General features: G+C 38.1%; 1 protein-coding gene across 1 annotated transcript in view; it reads right to left on the bottom strand.

The window, feature by feature from the left end:
- Window positions 1-17,510, bottom strand: part of Map4k5 (mitogen-activated protein kinase kinase kinase kinase 5) — a 138,104-nt gene that overhangs the window by 9,984 nt on the left and 110,610 nt on the right. Inside the window, exons 26-32 of the mRNA XM_008829845.3 lie at window positions 17,168-17,226; window positions 13,559-13,662; window positions 12,995-13,172; window positions 8,505-8,573; window positions 6,405-6,497; window positions 3,399-3,469; window positions 1,446-1,501 (exon numbers count right to left, since the gene is read on the bottom strand). Of these exons, the coding sequence (XP_008828067.1) occupies window positions 1,446-1,501; window positions 3,399-3,469; window positions 6,405-6,497; window positions 8,505-8,573; window positions 12,995-13,172; window positions 13,559-13,662; window positions 17,168-17,226 (630 nt within the window). The remainder of the gene's footprint in view (window positions 1-1,445; window positions 1,502-3,398; window positions 3,470-6,404; window positions 6,498-8,504; window positions 8,574-12,994; window positions 13,173-13,558; window positions 13,663-17,167; window positions 17,227-17,510) is intronic.

The following is a 17,510-nucleotide window of genomic DNA, read 5'->3' as shown; positions in this document are numbered from 1 at the left end:
TTACTCCTACACCCTACTGACAAATTATACATAGCAGATCAAGAAATATATGTGTAGATAAGGTTTATCTGAGAACAACTGGTCTTTGCCCAAGATTTATCTACATGATACATAGTAATTAAAAATACCAGACTTGTGGAAGTAACCTTCTTGGGTGTTTAAGAGACATACTTTGAGGCATATAATAATTTGTTCAGAGGGACACAAAGCACACTTTTTGCTCCTAGTCCTCTGAGGTCGACTAGTTCCAGAGGACTATGAGCATCTCTCAAAATGTCCTATAATGGTGGTGGGTCACCTATCCTCTTGATCAAGGAGGCCGAGGAGACCCCACCAGATGGACTTGACCCAGTGTCCAGCCTATAAAGTGGAGGGTCACCACAGAGAAATCATTTCCTCCATGCTTCCAAGTGAAGCCAACCATGGTCAAGCAGGCCTTTGACTTCATATAGGTGGAACTGGTAAAAGAAAGGAGCCAGGGGCTCCTCCTAAGCCCATGTGACCCCTGAGGAACATATCCTCAAATGACTTCAAGAGTAAAAATAAATCAGTTTATCTGGTCCAACTGTATGGCCCTAAACACCCAAAAGGAAAGTATAACCAAAGATTAATGGGGCCAATATAATTTCATAAGAGTCCATATGTGTAAAGGCTACATAACAAGCAACAATGCCAGATGGGCGATACCTTCGTTTGAGTTGTTGGCCACGGTGGCCAATGGGATTCCCAGATAGTAACCCAGCATAGAACTGGGAAAATGAACAGCAGACCCCAATCTTATCCAAAGGAATATTGACAACTGATTACCGCTAGATGAGGAACAGCTGACCCTCCTAAAACAAAGACCTCTAGATAGGCCGACTAGATTCACCAGAAGGGCAAGTCGTGGGGAATGGCTGGGGGGGCTGACAACACAGCAGATAGTAGCAGGGATATCAGCGAATAAGGGCTCTAGTTGGGGGAGGGAGGCTATGGGTGGGTGCTATCTGGGAAGTGGGTGTAAAAATAAATAAATGAATTAAACCATTAGTCATAACTTTCTTCTTCTAAGCTCTTTCTCACGTATCTAACATCAAAGATTGAGAGGCCAACCTAATTTCTTCAAAGTTAGATCGACCTCAGAACCAGAGTTGAACATTTTCTGACATAAAAAAAAAAAAATCAATATCAGGAGGTGTATTTGTGCACTACTTAACAGAAGGCACCTACACATTTTGTCATGGCTGAGTATAACTGTCTCTCAAAGTACAACTCTCACCCTGAAAAGGCTGCTATGCTGATACACTAAAGTATACTCACTCTCCATGATAAAGACATGGAGAAACCCCTCTAAGATTATGAGCCCTCTAGGAATTTTGATGGGAACTCAAACAGGCTGACAGTCCAATTAAGAGTACAGTCTTGGCAATTTTTGTGTCATTAAATCAATACAACAAAACTAATACCTGTCTGATCCCAATAAGCGGAAAACTCTGGTTTCATCTGAAATTTCCTGGGTTACCTGTGGAACAAAATACCTATCAGTAACATCTTAGCCATTATATTGCTTGCATGGTAATTTAAAAATCATTTAAATATAGTGATGAAACAGAATGACTAATTTTTCATAGACACAATTCCTCAAATCAAATTCATTCCTGCAGTTTCTTTTTAAATTTTTCTTTCTTAGATTTTACTTATTTTCATTTTATGTGTATGGGTTTTTCTGCCTGCATGCATGTAAGTGTACCAAGTGCATTTACCAACATTTATGGAACATCTGGTGTGGGTAGGTACTTTCCTTAGAAGAATTCTCATATTCTAAAAAAAGAATCTAAGGACAGAGAGGTTAAGTAACTTACTCAAGGTCCAGTGACTTACAGTGAAGTATCTGAGGCGCACCTTGTTGCCTAATCTCAAGAGTCAGGCTCTCATATCAATGTTATGATGGTATTCTGCTGTGTTTTCTGCAGTGTTGCAAAACACGCACTGTCAGGCACAAGCACTACCTTAAAGTGTGGGGAGTTTGGGGGCAACGTTTAGCCAAGATGGGATGGCAGTTAGTACATTAAGTGCTCCAACCTCCCACATTTTAATGAGCCAATTCTGAGCTGCATTCTCCATCACTCCTTAGTGGTACTTGATTAAGTCCTGGCTGTTTACTGTTGAAGTCAGCTTATGAATGTGCTTTTGATTTTTCCTCTTTCTACTTTTATGTTTCTTATTCTATCACCTGTTTTTGGAATCCTGTCTCAGATAAACTACCTCTACTGGGCTGTTTTCTTATGGTAGCTTTTGGAGGAACTCAAACTAGGATCATGCAGATATAAAATTAGTTAGAAGGTTGTGTATGTAGGTTACTGAAGAGCACTTTGCTAGCACATGGGTTTGGTTTCCCCAAAGGAAAGAAATGACACAATGAAAATAGCATTTAAGAACAATTAGCCTTGTGGCTGGAGCAATGGGTCAGTGGTTAGGAACACTGTCTGTTCTTGCAGAAGACCAGGGTTCGATTCCCAGCACCCATATGGCAGCTGACAATTGGCTATAACTCCAGTTCCAGGGGATCCAACGCCCTCTTCTGACCTCTGTGGGCACTGCACGACATGGATGCACCTACCTAGATGCAGGCATTATACTCATACACATAAAAAAAAATATTTTTAAAAAAGAACAATTAGCCTTATGCCCAGTAAGTAGGACTGTAGGTTTCATTAAATACAGGGACCTAGTGACATTTAGTGACACGGGTCAACAAGACAACATACTCCCAGGGTGGGAGCCAAATCCCATATTGTGTGTGAGATGCATCCTGATTATCTCAGCCAGAAATGATGCTTGGAAACCTTTCAAATTCATGTTCTGCTATTTAATTAGTCATGTGACGTATGACGAATACCTACTTCACTGGATCATTTTGAACCTTAAATAGGCTAATATTTGTAAACTGCTTGGAATATAATACTTATTACATGTTATTTGCATCAACAGTGTCTTCAACATAGTTGGCACTTAGTTCTTACTAAATGAGTTAATTTTCTCTAGCCTCATGATTCAGTATATATAACTTCATAATTTAAAACATATTATAAAAGAAGCTACATATTTACAGATTATGGAAAATGTTAATTAACTTTAGAAAAGTGTAGCAAGGATAACAACTTTATTTAAAAAAATAACAAAATTAAGGAATGAAATTATGCAAACTTATATTTTGTAATTCCTTGTGGCTACTGAGAATTTAAAACCAAAATATAAAAGCGAACACAAGTGAAAACACTGGTTATTTTGTTCTACAAGTACATAGCATTAAAGGAACTAAACAATGCAACATGATTCAGAGAGCAAATGCATAAAACAAATATTTCTCCATTAAAATCTTGTGTGGGAGTCAGGGGAAGTAGTTTGAGAACGCTTACCTCATCCGATTTGAAACTTTTACCCTGCATCCCATGTTTCCAGAAAGCCAACACACTGTCTTGAAGGCATACTGGAAAAGATAAGGGAAAGTTGAAACTAAATTAAAGCACAGAGTGTTTAATTATAAATTTCCTTTAACTTAAAAAAAAAAGATTTATTATTTCTAAAATATTTTATGTGTTTTTCCTACATGCATGAATGTGCGCCATGTACATACAGTGACCACAGAGGCCAGAGGAAGGTGTTGGAGCTGGAGTTACACATGATTGCAGGCTACCATGTATCTGCTGGGAATGGAACTCAGGTCCTCTGTAAGACAAGCACGTACTGTTAACCACTGAGCCATCTCTCCAGGCCCCATTTTTATTTTTAAAAGATTATGTGTCTCTGTGTGGGCTACGTGCACACGAGTACAAGTGCCCACAGAGGCCAGAAGTATCAGATTCTCCTGGGATTGTGCAATGGGCATTTGTGAGCTGCCTGATGTGGGAACTGGGAATTGAACCTGGGTCATCTGCAAAAGCAGTTAGTGCTTTTAATGTTGATCCATCTCTTCAGCCCCTCTTTAACTGTTTTTAATAGATGATAATACAAGACTATTCAAGTGCTCAGGGCCAAATTCCACTGTCTAGACCATTATTCCTCAACATTTTTGTGGCTAAGACAAGTCTAAACTCAAGTAATTTATTGAGACAGAGGTATGCAGCTTTAAAAAAATGTATGTAAAAGGCATTCATTTAAACATGAACTGACTTCTGATAGGCTGGATATTGGCACATGAATTTCTCTTTTATATGTTGTATCTCCAATCTTAAATGAATAAAACAATAAAAACATACAATTGGATGTTTGGTTTAAAAAAAAAAGAGTATTTAAGTAACTATTATGCCAGCATCTTTTAGGTTCATATTTTCCATATTATAAAATAATTTTTAAAAACAAACCTTTGAGCTAGGTGTGGTGGCGCCTAGAGGCAGGGGCAGGTGGATCAAGACTACCCTGGTCTCCATAGTGAATTCCAGGCCAGCTTGGGCTACAGGGAGACCCTGTCTCAAAAAGACAAAACAAAAACAAAAATAAAGAAAAAAAACCTGCTCCATAACCCAAAATTTAATCAACACTGAATTTTATGATCTGAGTCAATTCTTATATAAACTTCTTAGTATTTAACTATTATAACATGTTAGAGACAATTAATAGAATTAGAAAAACACAAACATAAATAACAGGATGGTAAAAAGTGATTGCAAATTACTTCTCTCTCTCTCTCTCTCTCTCTCTCTCTCTCTCTCCTCTTCCTCTTCCTTTTCTTCTTTTCCTCTCTGTATTTTTGAGACAGGGTCTCCCTGTAGCCCCAGCTGTCCTGGAACTCACTATGTCAACCAGGCTGGCCTTGAACTCACGGAGATCCGCCTGCCTCTGCCTCCCAAGTGCTGGGATTAAAGGCGTGCACCACCACGCCCAGCACTGTTTTTCTTTTTTGTGGTGCTAGGGAGCAAACTCAGGGCCTGTGCATGTCAGACAGGCATATATTTATTACAATAATAAGAACAAAGGTAGCTAGCGTAAGTATGTCTGGGAACATAATTCAGCTTAATAAAAATTAAGTGTTTGATAATGAGAGATCACAATGTGTTTCACTAATTGTGACACATGAAGAACCCAGTTACTGATTTTATATTTGAGACACAATTTAAAGGGATTCTCTCCAAGAGAATTCTTGTGATTATTTTAAGATTTATTAGCAAGAAGTAATGGCAGTCTAGGAAGAATGAACTTTTGTACAATTAAAATTCCCCAAACAATTTGACACATGTAAGCTGAGATGCCAATACATCTCAATTAAACTGAAGAGGACCTAGGATCTATGCCAGACTCTCTTGAAAACAGTAAATGTTGGGGCTGGAGAGATGGCTCAGCAGTTAAGAGCACTGACTGCTCTTGCAGAGGACCCAGGTTCGATTCCCAGCACCCACATGGCGGCTATGAATCGTTCTTAACTCCAGTTCCAGGGGACTCCAAAGACCTCTTCTGACCCCCGCAGCATTGCATGACACGGGTGCACTCACATACATGCAGGCAATATACTCATACACATAAAATAAAAATAATAAATAAAATATTTTAAAAAAGACAATAGTCAATGTTAGAAACTGGCATGGAATATACAGTACACAAAAGAGTAAAGAAGAAACAAGTTTCCAAAATTCCTTTTGCCTTGGTATTTATATGAAGTTTAGGCTTTCTGTCTTAAAAAGTTAAACATCCCAGCAATAAGCAAAATATCTTTTTGTCAGATGGTACACAAAAGCAGCATATTTTATTTATTTTTGGTGCTAAGAGTGAACTCAGGGCCCTCATGCTTACCATGGAGCTCTATCCTTTATCTATTACCTTCTGTGCTAAATAAAGTAAAATTCCAGTTTAATGTGAGAAACTCATGTTAGACTACTAAAAAAACCAAAAAACAAACACAGAAACTTTCTAACTAGTGAAAAACATGCTTTTTAAAGTTACATACATGTAATTATACACCCCCCCACACACACATCTTATGTGGACCAAATAAAAATAGCTATGTTTGTTTTTATCCCTTTGTTTTATGGTAGAATCATATATTCAGTTGTCCAATATGTTTGGAATTATAATATTTTTCTTATAAGTGCTCTCCCTTTTGGGGAAAATATTGACACACCAGCAAAAGATGTAGATGATAAATTATAACCCTTTTTAAAGTCATAAAACCAATGAGTACTATAGAGTAAAACACTGAGAAGGAAGCAAATTAAAATGACACAATACTGTCTACAGCCTGTGTGAAATTTACTATTTACATAGAAACATATCTACAGCAGTAACAATCCATATACAGGAACTAGCCTCTCCTGTGGTAATTCATATGAACTAGCTAACGAGCTACACAGTGCTAGCTTATATAACTCTAAGCACAGAATGATCAAAATACCCAAGGATTCCAAAGTCAGTAACATAGAAAGGAGACTTACCTACAGATTCAATGCGAAAGTCAAAACTTAGCTCAGAGGCCAGTTTCTTACTTGATTTTAGTTTTCCTTGTAGATTTACAATTTTCACAAATTCTTAAAAGAAATAAAAAAGGTCAAGATTGGAAATGCACATTTCCTAAAAATAAATGTAAGAATATACAGATTTTATGTGGGCATCAAACAATATTTTTAATAAAATATTGTCCAATAAAATCAAGTCCAATGATTTATCATGATTGAAGTACACCTAGTAAAAAATAAGCATTAATATGTCTTGAAAGAGATACAATAACAGTACTTATTTTAGTAGGTGGCAATTTAGCTATTTAAAAAAAATTATTATAATTTCAATATAAGCCCTCCCCCGACCCTTTCTAATATAGACCAGGCTGGCCTTGAACTCACTGAGATCCGCCTGCCTCTGCCTCCTGAGTGCTGGGATTAAAGGCATGTGTCAACACACCCTGTCTTGATATTTTCATTTTTTAAAAAATATTTTATTATTTTTATTTTATGTGTATGAGTGTATTGCCTGCATGTATGTGAGTGCACCCGTATCGTGCCATGCCGTGGAGGTCGGAAGAGGGCTTCGGATTCCCCTGGAACTGGAGTTAAGGACAGTTTGTAGCCACCATGTGGGTACTGGGAATCAAAGCCAGGTCCTCTGCAAGAGCAGTCAGTGTTCTTAACCGCTGAGCCATCTCTCCAGCCCACATATTTTCTTTTTAAATGGCTACTTTGGTGCTCAAATATTTAGCAATGAGTTGATCCCCCCCTTTACAAATTACAGAATATTTGGCAAATAGTACTTGCAGTAACCCCTAACTACCATATGAGTTCTAGCCTGTAAAGGTACACAGGACAAGAAATAGTACACTGAGAGCAGTAAATTCTGGGGTGCTGACATTCGAAAATAGTTGATTTTCGCTTTATCCATCTATTTTATTTCATCATCTTAGCTGACGTGAGACCCACTTTCTCTGCTCTCTTACCTACCTAGCTTCATGTGTCATTACAAGTCTGTCCCCCTGCTGTCTGCTAAAATCAATTTATAAATCACATAGTTGATAACAAATTTATGAAGACTATTTTGAAAAACATTATATCAACAAAGGCAGTTTCTAGTTACTTTGGTTAGCTGGGAAATACACAGCCCCATTAATCAATGGTTTTTAAGAATTGTAATAAAATGCATGACACCAAAATTAAAACTATGCATGACTGATTTTCCTTTCATGACTCACAAGTATTCAGAGATTGAATATTCAAGCCTTAGCATCATTAAATTTAAATATCTAATTATTTGGTTAATACCAAAAAAAAAAAAAAAAAAAAGAGAGAGAATTATGCAACTTCCTCCTTGGTAACTTTAAAACACTCTATCTTACTGGTACTCAGTCAAGTTCCTAGCCAAGGGATGATGGTGAGTGGGGCACTTCAGGCTTCAGTTGGCTCAGCTGCAATATTACATAATGTTATACTGGCAGGTAGTTTTAGCCACTAAATGCAAACCAGAAATGGACTAATTCTAGAAAATATTGCCAAGTTTCAAATATAATCCCGAGACTGGGTGGACTCTACTGCCTAAAAATAGGGTGGGTTTTAAGAACCAATGTGCTCCGTTTGCAAAAATCAAAATAATACCCATTGCTAAGTTTTTTTTTCCTGCCTTATCTGCTTACAGTACAACACAATTCTAGCAGTAACACCTTTCCAGCATCAAAAGAATCATAGCTGTCAGGTGGAAGTGTCAAATAAGTAAGTACATTACAATTCACATGCCTCTGATGTGACTTCAAAGTTCCTGTTACGATTCTGCAATCATACTACTGAAACCTTCCATTCTCACTAGTCCTAGTAAGGAATGAAATTCCCTAAGACATGGCACGTTCTAACAGGTTTCTAAGTCAACTATAAAACCACAGCATGACACCAAGGAGAAGATCAATTCATTACTTGATCTATAGCTAATTTAGCCTTTCCCCCTGCTAAAACCAGGCTTAGAGAAAAGCTTGAATTACAGTTTCATAAAACCAATTTCATTAGAAGAATTGTCTTATCAAGTAGTATATTCAAAATAAAACTTAAAATAGTACTTACTATCTAAACACACCAAAACGGTATCTCTCTCCAGCTGTGTTACATGAATAGAATCCAGCTGTTGGCTGCCTTAAAGGGGGGGGGGAGGTTACAGTTATATAATATGCTTTAATAAACCAGAGTTTAGAAAATAAGTGCAAAGTCTAAATTTTGCTATGATTTAGTCTTTAAAATATGACACAAATTATATTTTGTCATGCTAACTTAGGAGAACAAATGTCAGTTTTAATATGGACAACTGAGCTAAGAAACAGCATTGTTTTAATTACTACCTCAGTTTTAGAAAGGTGAGTTACACTAATAATAATAATAATAATAATAATAATAATAATAATAATAAAGCAAACGGTAAATATGGAGGAAAGGAAGACATACACAATGGCTAGCTTCTGTTCTGTGCTTACAGTCAATGGAAGATGGAAACAAGACCAGCTAGATGAATCACAGCATCCTTGAAATTGACAAGCCCGTGATTCTAAAGGGCACAAGGGCTAATGAAACTGTGATCAGAAAGAAGCTCTCCTGGCGCAGGTGTGTGTTTTCAGACACATGGAGCTACTTTACAGAGAAGTCACTGAGTAGCACAGTGGACAATCTTGTCAAATACAATCAATAAGCTTGTCTTTGAGGCAACACACCACAAATACTTTTTCTCAGCTAATGCATTTTCATGCACTCATTCAACAAATCCCAAGTACTGACCACACGCTGAGGGCTAACTGCAGAGAAAAGGGTGGAGACAGTGAAGTAACAAATCAGAACTGGAATAGGAAGGAAGCTCTGAAGGGAGCTCATTTTAATGTGACAACTTTGCCAGCTTGAAGGCTCTTGGCTTAATAATGAACATGCCTGGAATTTGGTTAGCAACTTCTTTTGAAAATGGAGAAGCAAGAGGGCAAAATGCTCGATTGGAAAGGCTGCGTCACCTCTGTGTGAGGTCAATCTGATGATAACCTCATGTATAGGCCTGGCTCTGCTCAGGAAGTTATTTTGGGTTTGTTTTAATTTTAGCCTGGACAATGTTAGAAGGGTGGGAATAATAGGCATTAAACCACCACCACCAAAACCCTATAAAATGACCAACTCAAATTCTGAAATTCAAAAGTGGACTCAACAAATGTCCAGTCCTAAAGAATGTAACTTCCCAAGACATCACACAACAGTACTGCAAACCTCACTGGATAATTGTGTGAAATGACCTGCCCTTTGCTACACTAACCAGCAAACAAACTGCTGGGGCTATGAGGTAAAAATGAGTTTGGCTTTTTTATTTTTGTTTCCTTTTTAAAATAATGTTTTAAGGGGCTGGAGAGATGGCTCAGCAGTTAAGAGCACTGGTTGTTCTTGCAGAGGACCCGAATTCAGTTCTCAGCACCCACATGGCAGCTAACAACCATGTGTAACTCCAGTTCCAGAGGATCTGATGCCCTCTTCTGACCTCTGTGGGCACTGCATGACATGGGTGCACTTACATACATGTAGGCAATACACTCATACACATAAAAATAAAAATAAATAAAATTAAAAAAATGTTTTGAAATGAACTGATCTATAATCATGTTTTGAGTACCTGACTGGGATCTAGTCTACTTAGGGTGCTTATTTCTCCTGATAGTAAGGCAGTGCCTCTTCACACCCTTCTGTTAGTTATGGTAGGAGGTACACAGCCAACTGAAGCATAACCCATTAAGCCATAAAGAGAAAGGGGCAGAATAGGTACAAGTGGCTTTCCAATTTTCCCTCACTAGAAATTACGGCTTGGTCCATACCAGGAGAGTTCACAGTCCAGGGCACAAGGGAGCTGGTTACATTTTCAGGAATTTTATGAGTTACATGACATCAGGTTGGTAGTCTGAATCTGGCCATGGTGGTAGTGTTTACTGTTTAGGTAACCACAGCAAATGGTTGCACTCAAAGATCCTGTTGTGAAACTAGGGCACCACTGGTCTATGCTAGTTTTTCTATTTTCTTTTTAATCAAATGTAGTTCTTGTGCATGTTAAGTATAGACACTTCCATGCAGCTACATTCCTGTTCTTATTCTGAAAGTGAAATTATTGTGGGTTTGATAGTAGCTTTAATAGGTGCACACCTTTAATCCCAGCACTCGGGAGGTAGAGGCAGGTGGATGGATCTGTGAGATGGAGGGCAGCATGGTCTACATAGGGAGTTACAGGCCAGCTAGGGCTACAGGGAGACCTTGTCTTAGAAAGACCAAAAAAACAAAAAAGTTGGGATACTTAATGGGTTCTTGTAACTTAGTAAATTACAAAGAACCAAAAAAAATATCAAACTTTTTATTTTTTTGGAATTTTTGAGACCTAGAACTTGCTATGTAGACCAGGCTGGCCTTGAACTCACCGAGATCTGCCTGCCTCTGCCTTCTGAGTGCTTGGACTAAAGATGTGCACCATCACGCCCAGAGAAATATCAAACTTTTAACAATTGTAATAGACTTTGTCACAATGTGGTAAAAAATTTAACAGTGGCCTATAATAAAACAGCCATAACTATAAACTTTGCTTGACTTACTACTTTAAAATGGCCTAATAAATCTGGGTTGACAAATGACAAAATGATATACCAGCATAACAAATAGGAAAGTGAAGCCTCTCTCATTTCACACACTCCATGGATTTAAAAAAAATTAAATTCTTCAAAATCTTTTCTAGTAGCCATTTTGAAATATACTTTAAAAACATTTTATTTATTATTTTTATTTTATGTACATGAGTGTATTGCCTACATGTGAGTGAGTGCACCCATGCTGTGCGATGCCCTTGAAAATCAGAACGTTGGATCCCCTGGAACTGGAGTTAAAGACAGTTGTTAGCCACTATGTAGGTGCTGGGAACCGAACCTGGGTCCTCTGCAAGAGCAGCTAGTGCTCTTAATCAGGGAGCCAGCTCTCTAGCCTTATGAAATATTTTAGTTGTTGATAACCTTGGTTACTCTATTGGGCTACAGAACACCAGAAATCATCCTCCTACCCAACTGCACCCTATACTTTTAACCATTTTCTCTTGGTCCTCCCACCTCTATGCACTTCTGAGCTGCTGATAATTCTACTCTGCTTTTATAAGAGCACTTTTTAAAGCTTCCACAGTGAGAACAAATGACATGTCTTTTTTTCCTCCTGCTAACATTTTAGTTATATGTCCTCCAGTTTTATCCAAATGGTAGCTTGATTCCCATTCTCTCTCTTTTTGAGGCAGGGTCTCACTATGTGGCCCAGGGTGGCCTGAAGCCACTTACCTCTTGCTTCTACCTTCCAGCACTGGTTACTGCTATGGGCCACCATGCAGCATAGATCAATGCTCTTTATGGTTGAATACTATTCCACTGTGTAGATGTAGTTTCTTTACCTATACACCTGCTGAAATCAACCTATGTTGATTACATTATCTTGATAACTGTGGAGAATGCTGAAATAAATGTGTGTGAGCTCTCTCTCCATCATACTGATTTTCATTTTCTCACAGAGATCTGCTTGCCTCTGCCTCTGCCTCTCAAGTGCTGGGATTTAAGGCATGTGCCACCATGCCTGGCCCATTTTCTCATTTCAAAAAAAAGTATTCTTGATTTTTGTTTTTTCCAAATTTAAAGTTAGAAAAAACTTCCTAGTCCTTCCAAGAGCCTTCACTTAGACATGTGTTATAAACTCCTAGGCTGACCAACCAATTTTAGAAAGCACAGTGGATATTTAAATGGAAAAGCTGGAAGGCCAAACCTCAGAAACTTCTGTTCCACTCTGGGGATTCATAAGAGGTGAGGGGCGAAAGAAAGGATGAACCAGGATAGGGACAAAAGGGAACTTTCTTAGCTTGTGATGCTAATGAAAATTTAAGACTCTATTAGAAAATATAATAGTTTACTGAACAAGTCCAAAGATAAACTGGTAAGAATTTAGAATTAAAAAAAATATTTTATTTATTATTATTTTATGTGTATGAGTGTATTGCCTGCACCCGTGTCATGCAATGCCACAGACAGAAGAGGCCATCAGATTCCCTGGAACTGGAGTTACAGACAGTTGTTAGCTGCCATATGGGTACTGGGATTTGAACTTGGGTCTTCTGCAAGAACAGCCAGTGTTCTTAACTGCTGAGCCATCTCTCCAGCCCAGAATTCAGACTTTCAAATGTCAAGAATCTTTCTTGCCAGGTGTGGTGGCACACGTCCTTAATCCCAGCACTCAGGAGACAGAGGCAGGTGGATCTCTGTGAGTTCAAGACCAGCCTGGTCTACATAGCAAATTCCAGGCTAGCTGGGAAACCTGTCTCAAAAAAAAAAAAAAAAAAAAAAAAAAGAAAAAAAAAGAAAAAAAGAAATAATTACTTGGGCAAATAGAGATCAAGCTACATGTATATGATTTGGGGGGCTTACTTTAGAAAATTATATAGTGCATTTTTATTTAGAAGCCCACTCTGGCTTCTGCCTCTTTTACATGCAAAAACATGAACATTTTAATATGAGGAGAAAAACACTCACCTGCACCGATTTCTGTAAACCATGAAGATGCAGAATTCAAATTGATTGTTTCAAACTGAACTACTTGATTTGATTCTGTGCCTTTACTGATAGCTACACAGACCATCGGGTATTCCTGTTCTGGTATCACCAGCATCTCAAAAACATTCAAAGGACTTGGTAAAGGAAAGTCAAAGTGCTGCAATAGATAAACAGAGAACTGTAACACTCCCCACTCACACTGCTGGTGAATAAAGTCAGCTGAAAGGCTTTCCTCTTAATTTATCTCATCCCTTACAGGTCTGTGTCTATGATGATAATGATAAGGATGAACATCAGGGCTCTGTAAAAATATTGAGAACTGGCCGCATCAATGTTTATGGATGTGAGGAGTCCAGAAGCTTATTAAGTAACAGTAAGTTGAAGAGGAAATATTACTAAGAACACAAACCCCTATTATCAAACATAGTTACTACTAACTCTACAGGTTCTGACCCCAAATAGTAATAATGGGACTTTGTAATTTTATTTTAGTTATCCAACAATGTTTTCTAGAGAAGAAAAATGTAAACAAAGCATATTTACCTTTATCAGCATGAATTTCTGCATTGGTTCATACCATTGAAGCAGAACAATGCCAGACTGCAAAGCTCCACATAGGTACTTATGTCCTGTATAAGGGTTTCTGACTGGAAAAAAGAACAAATACAAATAAATCCCAGACACTGAATGCTTTTATGGGAAAACATAATTAGCTTAGCTATAAGTGACAGCTGAACTATACTCACCTATAAGCTAACATAACTTTCTTTATAAAGGTAGTTGCTGGTATGAGGAAAAAAACCCAGTGGAATATGATCCGAATCAAAATAAAGTACAGAAGAAAGAAGAAAAATACTTGAGAGACTAATTAAAAAAAAAAAAAAAAACTACTCTCTCTGTTAACTAGGACAAGAATGAACAGTAAATAAAGACAATGTCTTTCTTATCCTTTATTTTCACTTAAAAAACTCAATTGGAAATTACATATCTTTATTTCTAAATACCTTTAATATGCTAGATACTTAAACACAGGGAATTTTTTTTTCTTTTTTTTGAGACAGGATCTCCCTGTAGCTCCAGCTGGGTTGGAACTCTTTATGTAGACCAGGCTGGCCTTGAACTCACAGAGATCCAACCAACAAAGGGAATTTTTAATGAGACCAGTTCCTTCAGCTCTAAAACATCTAATCTAATATATAATCTCAAAAGCTGCTTCCAAGTAAGCTGACTAAAATAATAAATTCTGGGGGCTGGAGAAATGGCTTAGTGATTAAGAGCACTTGCTGCTCTTGCAAAGGATCCAGTTTTGGTTCCTAGTACCCACATGGTAGCCAAAACTACAGTTCCAGGGGTCCTGATGCCCTCTTCTGGTCTCCTTGGGCACTAGTCATGCATGTGGGGCACATACACACATGTAGGCAAATACTCATACACATAAAATCTCAAAAAAAAATTCTGACAGGAAGGTATAGAAATAGAAACTACTAAATAACTTCACTATGGCATAGCAGTTTTCAGCTGTCTACTTAAGGCAAGATGACAACAACTCATCATGCATACATGTTTTAATTCATCTTTCTGGAACTTTCTCAACTCAAATCTACACAAATTCATATTGGTCTTTCTTGTGCCCCAATCTGACTCCTATCAGCAATAACATGCACTGACTATCACAGCAGTTACGTGCCTCAAGTAAGTTCTGAGCTTCTTGAACTGGTTCAGCAAACTTACCTAAGTTACTCCATTTTGTTCAGAGCCATTTTAGCAGCAACTTTGCTCCACACCATAAGGAAAAGGGGGGGAAACCTTGGGTCTTGGGAAATTGTCCTAGCAATGAACCATGGAATATGCTAATTTCAGACATTATACATCTGGCTAACCAGCTTGTTTTCACTTCTGTAATCCGCTTGCTATTTTGGGTCACCTTGACACAGGGCATAAGACCACCCTTGTTATCCTGTTATTGTATGACCACCTAGAAGTTGTTTACTTTGACTGTCTTATTATACTTATTATGGCTAGAACAGTTGGCTAGTTTTAAGGTCACAAAGTTGGATGCCAAATTATGTGATTAAATCACTTGTCTGTATAATGATTGGTTGCTAATTACTAAAATTAGGAATTCTGTTATGTTGTACAACCCCATTGGTGAATGCAGATTTTGCTTATGCTATGCTTACTGTAATCCTATAAAAACTCTGATCGATCAATGATCAGGGCTGCTTCTACTCCTGAGATAGACAGCCCGGCCAGTCGAAAAATAAAATCTACCTTGCTACTTTTCTTAAAGTGGTGCTGGTGATTTTTTTGCAAACTCCAACCTATAACACTTCTGTCTTAGACCATAAACTTCCAGACCTTTTAGAATCACAGATCTGGGGAATCTGATGATAGATACATAATTCTCCCTAGGAAGCTGAAAATGTGGTAATGAAGCCACACACCACATAACATTTCAGCCATGCATGACTTGAATATACTATGGTGGTCCCACTAGATTATATCACTTAGTGACCCTATACAGTGATTAAATCACCTAGTGATACATTTCTCAGAACATATGTACACCACTGACACATGATTGTAGCCATAACACATTTGTGGTTGAGTATTTTGTTCTAGAAAGTATGGATTAGGCTTTCAATGAAGATAAATATATAAGATCATTGATTTGAAAAAAGAAAAACTGGAAATTAAGAGTTTAAGATCAGCAAAGACTAGACCCAGTTCTATTAACTTCCTTGTGACATAATCCATGCCAAGAATTGTTTAAAAGTTAGGTGACACGGGTGCACTCACATACATGCAGGCAATACACTCATATACATAAGACAAAAATAATAAATTAAAAAAAAAGATTAAAAAAGTTAGGTGAGATTGTTATGTAATGCAGAATGTAACCCTGCCTCAAAAGAGGCTGGTCCTCTAACACTCCTTTCCTGAGAAATACTAAGTCTTTGGAATGCTGGGCTTGATAGGAGTAGCTGACATTGTGTCACATCTAATAGTGTAATTTAGGGTGGGGCCAGTGACATCAGATAATCTTAGCATGAAGAGCTGGCCATGTCAGAAAGACCAACAATGTGACTTTGGATGGGAGTTTTGGCTCCTGTAGCATCAGCTGACCAATGGAGAGCTTGGACATAGAGACCAGCCATATGGGTACTCTCATTCCTTCATGATAGAGCCCCAGTAAAAAAAATCTGGACCCTGGAACTTGAATCAACATCTCTGATGGCAATGCTTGTACGTATTGCATGCAGCAACAGCACTGCTGTCCATGACTTTAGAAACAGAACTCTGTGCGCTCCACGGCTGTCTCTTCCTGTGTTCTGCCTTCTGTTTTTCCCATAGCTGAGTCTGATCTGTTTCCTACCCTATAATCATAGCCATGAGTATAACTGCTTTTAGTGAGGTCTCTGAGTCCTTCTAGCCAAGTTTTGAATCTGAGGGTAGTTTAGGGCATGATATGAGAAGTGAGGATGGCCTTGTGTGGACTATCCTATTTCACAACTGGTTAAGCTCTTAAAATTCATCTTTCTTCCTATTTATACTATGAAACTCTTTAAATAATTTTGGGGGTCTTTTTGAGCCCCAGCTGGCCCAGAACTTGCTATGTAGACCACGCTGGCCTTGAACTCACAAAGATATGCCTGCTTCTGCCTCCTAAGTGCTGGGATTAAAGGTGTACACAACGATGCCTGGTGAAACTCTTTAAGTAATTGAAATTCATTTCATTTATTTTTTTAATGCGTATGAGTGTTATGCCTGCATGTATGTAAGTGCACCCATGTCATGCAGTGCCCATGGAGGACAGAAGAGGTTGTTGGATCCTTTGGAACTGGTGTTATGGACTGTTGTTATCTGCCATGTGGGTGCTGGGATTCGAACTCAGATCTTCTGTAAGAACAGCCAGTACTTTTAATTGCTGAGTCATCTCTGCAGTCCCCTCTCTAATTTAATAGATAATGAAAGTTCTAACTATCACCAGGCATGGTAGCACATGCCTTTAATCCCAGCATCTGGGAGGCAGAGGCAGGTGGATCTCTGTGAGATCGAAGCCAGCCTGGTCTACGTAGTGAATTCCAGGTCAACTGGGGCTACAGGGAGACCCTGTCTCAAAATATAACGAACAAAACAGCATTTACTCACCTATGCAACATTTATGGCAGCCTTTTGTATCAGGAATCTTTGTTGTTAAGGCAAACTTTCTGAAAACATAAGACAATATAAATATACTCCACTATAGCCTCCATAAGGTGGCTTATGACCAGTTGTATCAGAATCAGACAGGAAAGAGCTTTGAAAACCACTTTGGATTTTGACTTTAGACTACGTGATTTTATAAGACAGAGAATTTATGTTATAAAGCTTGCACATATGATTCTTGTGCACAGTTAAATTTAGGAAACAATCTTTTGCAGCCTGGGTGACATGCATTTTCAGTGTAAAGCTACCCTTGTAAATTAAGAAAAAGAAGTGTTTCACTAGGCAA

This window comes from Nannospalax galili, unplaced genomic scaffold, assembly GCF_000622305.1.
Source record: "Nannospalax galili isolate Female #2095 unplaced genomic scaffold, S.galili_v1.0 scaffold253, whole genome shotgun sequence".
Lineage (NCBI taxonomy): Eukaryota > Metazoa > Chordata > Mammalia > Rodentia > Spalacidae > Nannospalax > Nannospalax galili.
The sequence above is the reverse complement of the archived record's forward strand: the minus strand, read 5'-3'. Positions and strand labels throughout refer to the sequence as shown.